Source organism: Mustelus asterias, chromosome 15 (genome assembly GCF_964213995.1).
Source record: "Mustelus asterias chromosome 15, sMusAst1.hap1.1, whole genome shotgun sequence".
Taxonomy (NCBI): Eukaryota; Metazoa; Chordata; class Chondrichthyes; order Carcharhiniformes; family Triakidae; genus Mustelus; species Mustelus asterias.
Genome location: NC_135815.1, coordinates 29,268,793 through 29,281,013, shown reverse-complemented (window position 1 = coordinate 29,281,013; position 12,221 = coordinate 29,268,793). Strand labels below are relative to the sequence as shown.

At 41.9% G+C, this 12,221-nt stretch overlaps 1 protein-coding gene across 2 annotated transcripts in view; it reads right to left on the bottom strand.

Annotated features, from left to right (window-relative positions):
- Nucleotides 1-12,221, bottom strand: part of thada (THADA armadillo repeat containing) — a 330,756-nt gene that overhangs the window by 205,322 nt on the left and 113,213 nt on the right. For both annotated transcript variants that reach the window (XR_013499627.1, XM_078229694.1), the window contains exon 26: nucleotides 1,990-2,079. Coding sequence is in view for 1 of the 2 variants with exons in the window: in XM_078229694.1 (XP_078085820.1) it covers nucleotides 1,990-2,079 (90 nt within the window). In the remaining variant the exon portion in view is untranslated. The remainder of the gene's footprint in view (nucleotides 1-1,989; nucleotides 2,080-12,221) is intronic.

Here is a 12,221-nt window from a genome sequence, read left to right as displayed (position 1 = left end):
GTCTGGAGACAATACACATTTCTTTAACCTGTGCTTAATGTTCCCTGCACCCACATTGTCTGTAACTTTAAGACCTGGCTGGCTGTAGGATTCGCATTCTAATCAGTATTCTGCAACTTGATTTTGTCTGTTTGCACTGTTTGAGAGCACATTTCCACTCCATCTGACGAAGGAGCAGTGCTCCGAAAGCTTATGGTATTTGCTACCAAATAAACCTGTTGGACTTTAACTTGGTGTTGTGAGACTTCTTACCGTATTCACCCCAGTCCAACGCCGGCATCTCCACATCATGACTACCATTCAGAAGTCTGCCCATGATAGATACTGGGCAAGTTGGCATGGAGGGTGTAAGGGCAAAGGATGGAAAGTGGGAGGGCATCAGTTGGCATGTATTTGCAATAAATTGGCATAGGGGCTATAAAGGGCTATGGAGATGAGTGGATTTCTTAGGTTGGCATGGAGGGGCTCGCTGATTGTCATTGTCTCCTTATCACAAATGCTTCCAATGTTAAATTCTTATCCTCATATTTAAAGCCCCATCCGATCTCTGTAACACCTGGATGTTCCATAACGATCCCTATCCCCCTTGATCTCACCATTCCTTTTACCCTGGCTAATTTCACATTCCTTTGTGCCACCACAACAGCCATGCCTTCAGCCATCCAAGTTTTACACTCTGGAATTATTTGACTAAACCTCTCTATACTTCGACCAACTTGCGGGGTTGCTAATAATGTGGGTGCATCTACACCACTGGACTCTTTGGCTCAGCATTATTTTTTCTGACTATACCTCTGTGATGCATCTTATGATTTCCTTCTATGTAAAAAGGTGCTATGCAAATGCAAAGTATTGCTGTTTTATAAGCGAAATGTCTAATTTCACCAGATATTCTTCATGAGCTAAAATATTTTTCAAACGTTTTCAAACTTATACAGGAGGAAAACAGCCTGCAACAAACAGAAATGGAAGTGGAACCAAGCACATTAACATTTGGTTGAATGCAATCCATATCTTGGCTCCTTTTTTAAAATGGCAGGTCAAGAAAATCCTATTACAGAAGAATACCAATAATAAACATCCTCACCACAATTCTAACAATTTAGGAGGGGGAGAGAGGGAAAGAAATAAAAAGAGCACTGATGGAAGTGGTTTCAGTTAAGTTAAAACACAAATGGTATATGTACAATATGACAACAATAAAGCCAAATATCAGAACAGTAGCTATAGTTATGAAGAAACATAGGAACATAGAAGCACTACAGTACAGGAGGAGGACATTTGGCCCATTGAGTCTGCACTGACAACAATCCCATCTCAGCCTATCCCCGTAATCCCACATATTTACCCTGCTAATTCCTCTAACCTGGGACACTAAGGGGAAATTTAGCATGGCCAATGCACCTTTTGGACTGTGGGAGGAAACTGGAGCACCTGGAGGAAACCCACGCAGACAAGGGGAGAACATGCAAATTCCACACAGACAGTGCCCCAAGCCGGGAGTCGAACCCAGGTCCCTGGAGCTGTCAGTGCTAACCACTGTGACACCGTGACACCCACTTACTGGACCTAAACAGTACCAATGGTTACAATGGTATGAATAGAAAAAAATCTATTTCGCTGGTTGGGAAATCAGTGATGAGGCGCTCATTAATTTAAGATTGTTCCTGAGGAGAGGGAGATATTTCTTTACACATAAGGATATTGGAATATTAAGCGGAGAAATGGCATACTTCAAGAAAAAAATAGATAAACACCCAGCAACAATAACAGCTACATGGTTAGAAAGAGAGGGCAGGCAGTGGAGTTGGTATCGCAATGTTCCAGCTGAAATCCATCACAGAAAGAATGGGATCACCTTCTGTATTCTAAAATCTGTGGTCAATGATGGAAACAAAGTGGATTTTGATAAACTTGTTTTAGACGCAAAAACAATTCAAAGCTACTTTTCCCCAAGTAGTCAACTTTAAACATACTTTAGTTTCTTACCTGTGCATTGTGTTTGCCACTGTCTCCAGTTGTTCTAGAAGGAAGGGGTAAAGTGTAGGAAAACGAGTAAAGAATTCTCTCCCTGTCATCCTAAATGGAAAAAAGTAATATAAAATGAAACACTATTTTTCTGATCATTGCAATTTCCATTAGTGACAACTGTAGGCTACCAATTTACTAATTCCTAAGTACTAAGTTACTAATTTCCTGGAGCAGAAATCTTGAATATTTTCTAAAGTCTAACAGTTTTGATTTCAACAAATTGAAGGCTAAATATATGTTGCAATTATGGGGGAGTACTGCCAAATACTTTTTAAAAATTGAATGCATCAAAAAATTCACATAGTCAACCATCAAATCATTTGTCTTAGATCACATACAAATTACACATCTTGAGAAGATCTTATTTCTCCAAGAAAAATTAATTTAGCACAAGACATCAAGAGCAAATGAATATTTTAATAGGCCATAAATTTGTCTGAAGGGCAACAATGCACAAAACTGCCCATGGCAGTCACTTGATCCAACAACAGTGACCACACAGTGACTGATATTCTGCCTTCTCTGTTGCAGGTGAAAGTGGTCCACAAGGACAGGACTTAAAGAACCAGTGGAGATGTGAAGAACCAGCATGGCATCATTAGTTCAACACCACAGAGGAGATGGTGCTTAAGATTATGGGTGTCAATATCACAGGGCCAGTGACTCTAAGTTGCTACCTTAGGCACCTTCTTCATTCATTCATTGTCCTCAGCCTGAAAGGTGTCCTGAAATGAAAATTGCAGATAGAGCGACCATGGGCTTCCCTCTTCCCTCAGCTCTTCCCTTATGCATTAAAACACTCAAGATTTACTATCTGGTCAGTCACTGCAGCTTCAAGGGAATGACAAGAGAAAGAGCAGACCTTTACTGGAGAAGCACTGTCACTTGACCTTGCAGCCACCTGCTAAGGTACTGGCACTCCATGTGCCTTAGAGGCCAATTTAGAATCAGGATGTGTGTGTGATGAGTCATGGCGAACGATAGATCTGCAGCAAGGCTAGGGAAATAGATCAATGTGTGTGCAAACTCCCAGAAGGACGATATCATATTCCAGTTCTGCAGGAGGACTCTGAGACAGGCATCAGGAAAAAGCTGATGACAATGCTTGGTGCATTGGTCTGGTGCATTGGTCTGCTAGCAAGCCTTTAGTCTCTGACTAGAAGCCTGGAAAGAGTCTGGTTCCACCATGGCAAGAGCTTGCAGTCCATCCTTTCCTCTGTAGAAGTGGTGGGCACCACCATGACAGCAATGCCAGACCAACCCATGATTCAGCATCTACCCCATCTCCATCAACTGGTGGCACAGCGGTTAGCACTGCTGCCTCACAGCGCCAGGGACCCAGGTTCATTTCCAGCCTCTGGTGGACTGTCTGTGTGGAGTTTGCACTTAGGTTTCCTCCCACACTCCAAAGATGTGCAGGTTAGGTGGCTTGGCCATGTTGAATTGCCTCTTAGCGTCAAGGGGATTAGTAGGGTAATAACGTGGGTTACGGGGATAGGGCCAGGGTGGGATTGTTGTCGGTGCAGGCTTGATGGGCTGAATTGCCCCCTTCTGCACGGTAGGGATTCTATAGTATTGACTACTGTTTCGGTTTCTCTTGCAGTACAGGCAGAGGCCTCCCTGTGCCTCAAATGTTTTTCAGTGGAAGGTCAGACAGAGGTAATGAGTTCTCTGACCATTACCATCCAGTCTCAGACTTCTGCCATTGTGCATCTGGATCTATGTTCAATGGAGTACAGAGACACTCTAAGCAGCCCAACAATTTTGGACCCAACAGATTTTGAAGATTATGGAGGTGCCACCCATCAGAGTGACAGTGGCACCATGGAGCATGAAGCGGTGCCGGATTAGGGTGATCCGCGCTGGACGTCTGGCCCGAGCGCGTCTCCTAGCGCCGAATTTCTGGCACCGTCAGCTCTGCGCTGAAAATCGGTGCGGAGCCGCATAATATATACAGCCCTTCATTTAAATATGTTTTCAATGGCATCAGCAGGCCTGGGACTGAAGTCTCCGGACCCCTAGCCTCGCCTCACCCCCCCCCCCCCACTCCCGGGATTACTATAGCTCTCCACTTACGGGGAGCTAGCGGCCTAACATCGCTGGAGCGAAGAGGGGGCAATTGGGGCCCCCTACAGGGTCGGGCTGCATGCATTGGCACCCTGGCAATGCCAGCCTGGGCCCTCCATTATATGAATATCCTATTCATATGGAGCACAATGGGTGTCGAAGGAGTGTTACAATAAGACAGTAATACAATTGATTTCATTTGCTAGATCAGCTAACAGCAAGCATCAGAATTCTTAGAATGCAATAGCACCGAGAATACTTTCTACTATATTTTCCATGTTAGCTCAATTGGCTAGATGGCTAGAGTATGATGCAGAATTATGGAAGTTATGGCCCAATGAGTGATAAAATTACCTACCCATAACCTTGTTTTGCTGGGAAATAAACGTCAGTTTCTAAAATGACAGTACAAAAACGACCTTGATATATACTTGAAGTTCCGAACCAAAAGCATAAGATCTATTAAAAACATTTCACTCACCAAAATATTTGCATTACAAAATCTTAAAAGGCAAGATTACTCTTTCAGGTATGAATCCTTCTAATTCAATTGAATCACTATTGTTACCTATTATTTATTTGGCACAACTAGAATAGGAAAAATAGAATGCAGATATGACTTTGGATCATTGTTGGGTGCAAACAGATAAAACTATTAATGTAATTTTTCTAGCATCATTTATGACCCTTTTTGACTAGTGTACCCAGCCACAATCATATTCAGTTATCTTGGATGTTGATGCTTATCAAAATAAATATTACAAAATCATCCATTCTAATTTAGTGAATCTAATCATTCTGATGTTATCAACAGGAGCACAAAATTCCTTGCATCACCTTGTTCACATCTCAAACCTATTAAATCACAGTGGTTGGGCGGTACGGTGGCACAGTGGTTAGCACTGCTGCCTCACAGTGCTAGGGACCCGGGTTCGATTCCCAGCTTGGGTCACTGTGTGGAGTTTGCACGCTCTCCCCGTGTCTGCGTGGGTTTCCTCCGGGTGCTCCAGTTTCCCCCTACAGTCCAGAGACATGTGGGTTGGGTGCACTGGCCATGCTAAATTGCCCCCTGGTGTCAGGGAGATTAGCAGGGTAAAATGCATGGGGTTACAGGGATAGGGCCTGGGTGGATTGTTGTCGGTGTAGACCCGATGAGTCAAATGACCTCTTTCTACACTGTAGAGATTCTATGATTCTATACTGAAACAAGTGCTCTTCAGTTTTGTTTGTCTTGCAAGTACAATTCTTAAAATCAGTCAGTAGCTAATTTAAGGATCGTTTTGCTCCATAGGTTCTGAACTGACGACTGGGCACTGCTTTAAGACAGAGAGAATATTCTTTGTTGAAGGTACTTAGTTCGAAAAAGGGCTTGAATCCTATCAGCACCATGTTATAATAGGAATAATTTATAAGAGAAAAATGTATTTTGAATCATAGGAAGCTATTTTTCATAGATCTAGATATCATATTCTAATTACAACCATTTTAAATTCAATGGAAGTAATTGATCCATTGACTTGAGCCTGCTGACCTTATTTTGCACAACTGATAAGTAACTTAGGCATAGTAACCTAACTTTGCAACCAAAAAAAGTGAGATGATATTTAAAACTATGAAAGCCTAATTGTTATAAAAGTTAAATATTCTGATCGCAGGAGATTTTTAGTCGCAACATCTTAAGTTCATCCTAAGCATCCTAAGGAACAATAGTATTTGGACTTCTGAGTTGGAGTAGTTATTGAAGACAGCTTATCCTCACAAGCCAACTTACACTGGTAAAAGCACATCAAAGACACCAAGGAATTGAAAGATCCACAGGTTTACAAGAGATGTCTTATTCTGGCCTGGCATGTCAGCACAATTTGCAGATGTGGTTACTCAATGTTCTATGTGCTAAACATAATGAAACTATGCCAATGAAAAAGGGCCAATGAAAGCCAATGGTATTTCCTGCAGAGCCAGGAGCAGCAGAAGCAACGTGGTGAGTAGGAGCAGTGGTGAGAGAGAAGCAGCCAGTAAAGGGATGAGTGAAATTTGGCAACCTTACTGTGGGTGAACAGTGGAAGATTGTTTCCACTGCTGGAAGAATGGGGGATGGAGCCAGAGGATTCTCACTGAAAGAATCAAGAGAAAACAAAGACTTTAGCCCAGCAGGCTTTTAAATCATGGGATACCTCACCACAAGCAGCCTCTAAGATAGGGACTAGAACACAATTTAAAAGGGAGTTGGTTAAAGTATTTGAAACGGAGGAAAATAAAAAGATCAGGAAAATTGGTTTACAGGACAGAAAGCAGCAGTCACTAGGCACCAAGTGTCAACCTCCCATTTTGTAACTCCCTTTACTGAATTCAAGCCCAGAGGATGGTTTGGAAGTGTTGGTGGTGAGTTGAGTTCAGGATAATATGCCCTGAGAGAAGTTCCCCAAATACAGAATCTGTTGGCTTGATTCAAGTTAGTCTGGGTCAACGATTTGTGAGATGCAAAACCCAAGCAAGATTATCTTCCAGTTCAGAGTTGGCATCTTCATACAGGATTGGAGTCCAAAACGGAGTCCAAGGAGATGGCGTGAGAAATGGGGACTATTAAAAATTGCACTGACTCGGGTGCCTGATTGCACATTGCGTGGTGCATGCCATATTTAGAAGGAGATTATCAATAACAGCTTGCATTTATATTGCACCTTTAGTGTAGTAAAGTTTCCCAAGGTGCCTCATAGCAGCATTGTTAGTCAACATTTGGCACCAAGCCGCATAAGAAATTCTTAGCTCAGGTGACTAAAAGCTTGGACAATGAGATAGTATTTAAGAATCATCTTAAAGAAGGAGGGAGAAGTAGAGGATTAGAGAGGTTTAGTGAAGGAATTCCAGAGTTTAGAGCCAAGGCAACTGAAAACTGGAGGCGCAGGAAATTAGGGATGCAAACGAGACCAAAGTTGGAGGAATGTAGACTTCCCCGAGGGTTGGCGGACTAGAGAGGGTTATAGTTACAGGACTTGTTACAGATGGTCCATATGCAACTGGCAGCAGTATATCAGTAAGTTATTGTATTTCTGATTATTAAGAGTAGAATATGTGCACTACTAAGATTGTCATTTCTGGATGGATGTATCTCAAGAAATTTCATCACATTAGCTCCCACTTCCAAATGTTTAGACCAGTTAAATAAACTTTCTTCTACATCTCCAATATCTTTACAACCGACTTACATATTCAAACCAAATGTAAATGAATACAATTGTACAGAAAGCCCTATGATTTTTCTCCTAGGTGGCTCAAATCAGCATCAGAAGGTTAATCCTCAATTCCTGGACACTTTAGAGCAGTTGGCAATATTAAATGTTACCAGTATTACTATTTTTTATTGGTACAATTTCAGTTCGTTGCTGTTCTTACTATTACTAGTGGAATCAAAGTTCCTCCCACCCAGAGTTCCCTCTGCAAATCCCTCTTCTTACCCACTCCCAGATTCCCTTTGCCAACTTGTGGTGACCAGAACTTGTTACACATCAGCTGCTGGTGAAAAACCACGAGCAAAGATGCTGAACTACATGAGATCTAACCTTCTTAAAGTAAATGCTGTAACCTTTTAAGATGTCATGTGATCAAAGCTCGAAGACCATCTTCAACCAGAGTTTGCAATCCTAGTAAAAAATGATTTTATAATTGTGCAGAACCATCTAGTGGTCAAAGGTAGGATAGCTAGGCAAAAGCCATGGCCAGGAAATTAGATAAAGCCACAGCCATTTTATGGGTGCTAAAGGAGCACTTAACCCTACAATATATAGCGGACAGGACAGGAAACACAAGTTAATTATGAATCGGAGGTATTAATTGGCACAAGCAAGTAGACATCCAAAGCCCACACCTGAAATATACATATCATTTGCATATGCAAATAAGAGGACAAGGCCTGTCTGAGGCCTTGTATTAGACTAGGTCATTCTAAATGCAGCTGATGACAGGCTGGCTATGTTTAGGAAAATCAGATCTCTATACATCCTCACCAATGGCGCTTAAATGACACCATTGTAGGCCACCACGAGAAAGATAAGTTATTCAAATATTTAAAATATGTTTTATTTAATGTAGAGGCAGGAGGGAAAGTAGTAGTTCCACATTCAAATTGCAGGCTGTTCCGGGCCACTACTCCGCTCACCCACACTCAGGAAGTCAAATCTTAACCCCCCCGTTGATCCTAGTCTCAACCAGCTCTCTCCGATTGCTGCCTCCATTCGCTCTCCAATCAGCCCCTTCTCATTTCAACCCCTCCTTCTTAACGCCCCATCTAGTAAAAATAAAAGACAAGTACAGTGGAACAAAAGGCCTTTCCAATAGCCTTGTGAGGAAAAACACAACTCAATGTTGCAGCATAATACCATACAGACACGAGGGTCTTGGATTTGTGATCTTTGTCAAGTTAGCAGGTCTCAGCCAGCACAGTAATTGGGCCTCTACAACCAGCTGCAGTGTTCCTGGATTAGGCAGAAGTGAAGCAAAAATCCAGAGATCCTGCACCAGATTGGTCACCAGTCTATCAAACTGTGAAGTCAACATATGTGAATACAGTTGCAATTGCGCTGAGCTATTATGCCCATTGCAACTGAATAGCCCAATATTCAATGGCCAGGTTCAAAGACAAGAATAGCCATTTTGATTAGTCACTGGAGAACTACTGGCACACATGGGGCTGAAGGAAGCAAATGTCACAGCTTCTAAGAGGGAAATAAAGTGGCAACAAAATGGCAAAACTCTTGTCATTTCAAACAAAATATTGTACATAAAATCTTAATCTTATAATAAAAACAGTAGGTACCATGAAGGATAAACACCAGAAAGCTCAGTGAATTAAACCAAGGTTCCATCTGCCTGCTCAGGTGGATGTAAAAGATCCCATGGTATTATTTCAAAGGGCAGGGAATTAATCCAGGTGTCTTGATCAATACTGATTTGTCTATCAATATCACAACAACAGATGATCTGGTCATTATCACATCACTGTTTGTGGGAGTTTACTGTGTGCGTATCAGCTGTCACGTTTCCTACATCATAACAGTAACCACACTTCAAAAACGCTTAATTATCTGCGAAGCACTTTGAAACATCCAGTGATCATGAAAAATGTTATATAAATGCAACTTTTTCTTTTAGTGGTTCAGAGTGCAAACTTATTCCACCTTTCAGCTTAATAATTGCAACTTTATTTAAAATGATAATTTACACAGAGATCTGCTAAGGAAAGCGATGCAGAACATCATTCACTGAAGAGCAATGATTCATAAAGTTATTGAATAAAACATCAAGCGGATGAATGAGTTTAGCTTTTCCCCAATTTGTGGGCATTCTGCTTTTCATCAACTAAACGGAATTTCTTTTTACAACTTAATAGTTTTTAAGACAAGAAAACACTAACACACCTAGATTAGCTTTGTTTCCTGTTCAAAATTGAAATCTTCCTTACCTTGTGCTGCAAGGAAGCAGAAATTATGCAAGTATACCAGTCCATAAATGACGGAGAGACGGCCAAATGAAAAATACTTCATAGTTAAAGCAATTTAAAATAATCAGACCATGTAGCATTCTTGCAAAGTGATTCTTAAAAAGTAATTGTGCAGCTTTCAATTACACAACTTAAGTTAACACAATTGAGGAAACTTTGGTTGAAAAGAAAACTAAAATGCGTATTGCCCTCTCCATCAACATACCAAAACATCTCTGTTTAAGGCATTCCTTTAAAAGCATTTTGCTTTTAAATGGTACAGAAACACAATGCCAACTGGGCATTTTGTATCAGGGTGCCGAACTTTCAGTTGTTCTACAGCCCAAAGATGATTTTTAACTTTAAAAAATTAATAAAAGGTGTAATCACCATGGATCAGCCGAGATTTCTTTTCTTATTGTGACAGAAATATTGAACAAACCAGTGAGACTGACTGAATTGGTAACATTACTAAATTAACAAAACTTCTTAGCTCTGAAGGTTGAACTTCTGTCCCAGCAAAACAAAACATTAGTACATTCCCAAAAGTCTGACATTCTGGGATATAAATGCATGTCTTTCTTTCTTTTAAGTGGTTCAAAGTACAAAATTGTTCCACCTTTCAGCTCAATAATTTCAACTTTATTTAAAATGATAATATACACAGAGATCTGCTAAGGCAAGCGACACAGAACACCATTCACTGAAGAGCAGTGATTCATAAAGTTATTGAATAAAACATCAAGCAGATGAATGAGCTTAGCTTTTCCCCCATTTGTGGACATTCTGCTTTTCAACAACTAAGTGGAACAGTTTTACAACTTAGAGAGTTTTAGAGACAAGAAAACACTGATATGCACACAGTAAACTCCCACATTCAACATGCCTTTACTATCTGTCTCAAATTTTTGTATTTTATTAATAGTCTGGTAGTTGTTTTACTCGGTTGGGGCGGGGGGGAAACGTTACAGAACAAATGTATTTGTCTAACTTAATCATAGATAAAATTCAATATTATTGAAATCGACAGCACCCCAAACTTCCAGCAGTGTCAATTGGCATCCTTCCATCCACAAGAGATGACGAGAACGCAGCCTCAGAATTTTGTGATGTCAAGATGAGATCCGAGAAACTTCTTTGAATGGCTGAACAAGTTGATTCTGGAAAGGCAATGTTTGCCACAAGTGCCACACAGAAAGTTGTCCATTGCCGATGGTGCAGTATGATTTTTATTGATGCCTTGTTATCAGCACAAGCTATGGTAGTGGCAAGTCTTGCCCAAAGCTGGTGTCACCAATTGTAAGGTTATCAGCTAGGGTATTCCACTTGTGATTGGTGTTAAAGACTTACATAAATCTTTTGATAGGTCCTTGATTGGCATCTTGCTGTAAAGCATATTCTTAGGGTATAGCCACCTTCTATCTTGTGCACATGCTTAAGCTAGCAAAGCCATCTTTGTACTATGCTCGCTTGCCTGGCATGTTCGCCTGAGAAAGGATTGCTTCATTGACTGCTGCATTGATAACTTTGTCTTTCCATGTGATCACAGTAAGGAGTCTAACAACACCAGGTTAAAGTCCAACAGGTTTATTTGGTAGCAAACGCCACTAGCTTTCGGAGCGCTGCTCCTTTGTCAGCAATCTGCTAACAAACAGCAAACAGGGCATATAAAGACACAGACTCAATTTACAGAATAATGAATAATGATTGGAATGTGAGCCTTTACAGCTAATCAAGTCTTAAAGGTATAGACAATGTGAGTGGAGAGAGCATTAAGCACAGTTTAAAGAGATGTGTATTGTCTCCAGACAGGACAGCCAGTGAGATTTTGCAAGTCCAGGCAAGTTGTGGGGGTTACAGATAGTGTGACATGAACCCAAGATCCCGGTTGAGGCCGTCCTCACGTATGCGGAACCTGGCTATCAGTCTCTGCTCAGCGACCCTGCGCTGTCGTGTGTCGTGAAGGCCGCCGTGGAGAATGCTTACCCGAATATCAGAGGCCGAATGCCCGTGACTACTGAAGTGCTCCCCAATAGGAAGAGAACAGTCTTGCCTGGTGATTGTCGAGCGGTGTTCATTCATCTGTTGTCATAGTGTCTTCATGGTTTCCCCAACGTACCATGCCTCGGGATATCCTTTCCTGCAGCGTATCAGGTAGACAACGTTGGCCGAGTTGCAAGAGTATGTACCGCGTACCTGGTGGATGGTGTTCTCACGTGAGATGATGGCATCCGTGTCGATGATCCGGCGTGTTTTGCAGCGGTTGCTGTGGCAGGGTTGTGTGGTGTCGTGGTCACTGTTCTCCTGAAGGCTGGGTAGTTTGCTGCGGACAATGGTCTGTTTGAGGTTGTGCGGTTGTTTGAAGGCAAGAAGTGGGGGTGTGGGGGTGGCCTTGGCGAGATGCCCGTCTTCATCAATGACATGCTGAAGGCTCCAGAGGAGATGTCGTAGCTTCTCCGCTCCGGGGAAGTACTGGACGACGAAGGGTACTCTGTCCACCGTGTCCCGTGTTTGTCTTCTGAGGAGGTCGGTGCGGTTTTTCTCTGTGGCACGTCGAAACTGTCGATCGATGAGTCGAGCGCCATATCCTGTTCTTATGAGGGCATCTTTCAGCGTCTGAAGGTGTCTGTTGCGATCCTCCACATCC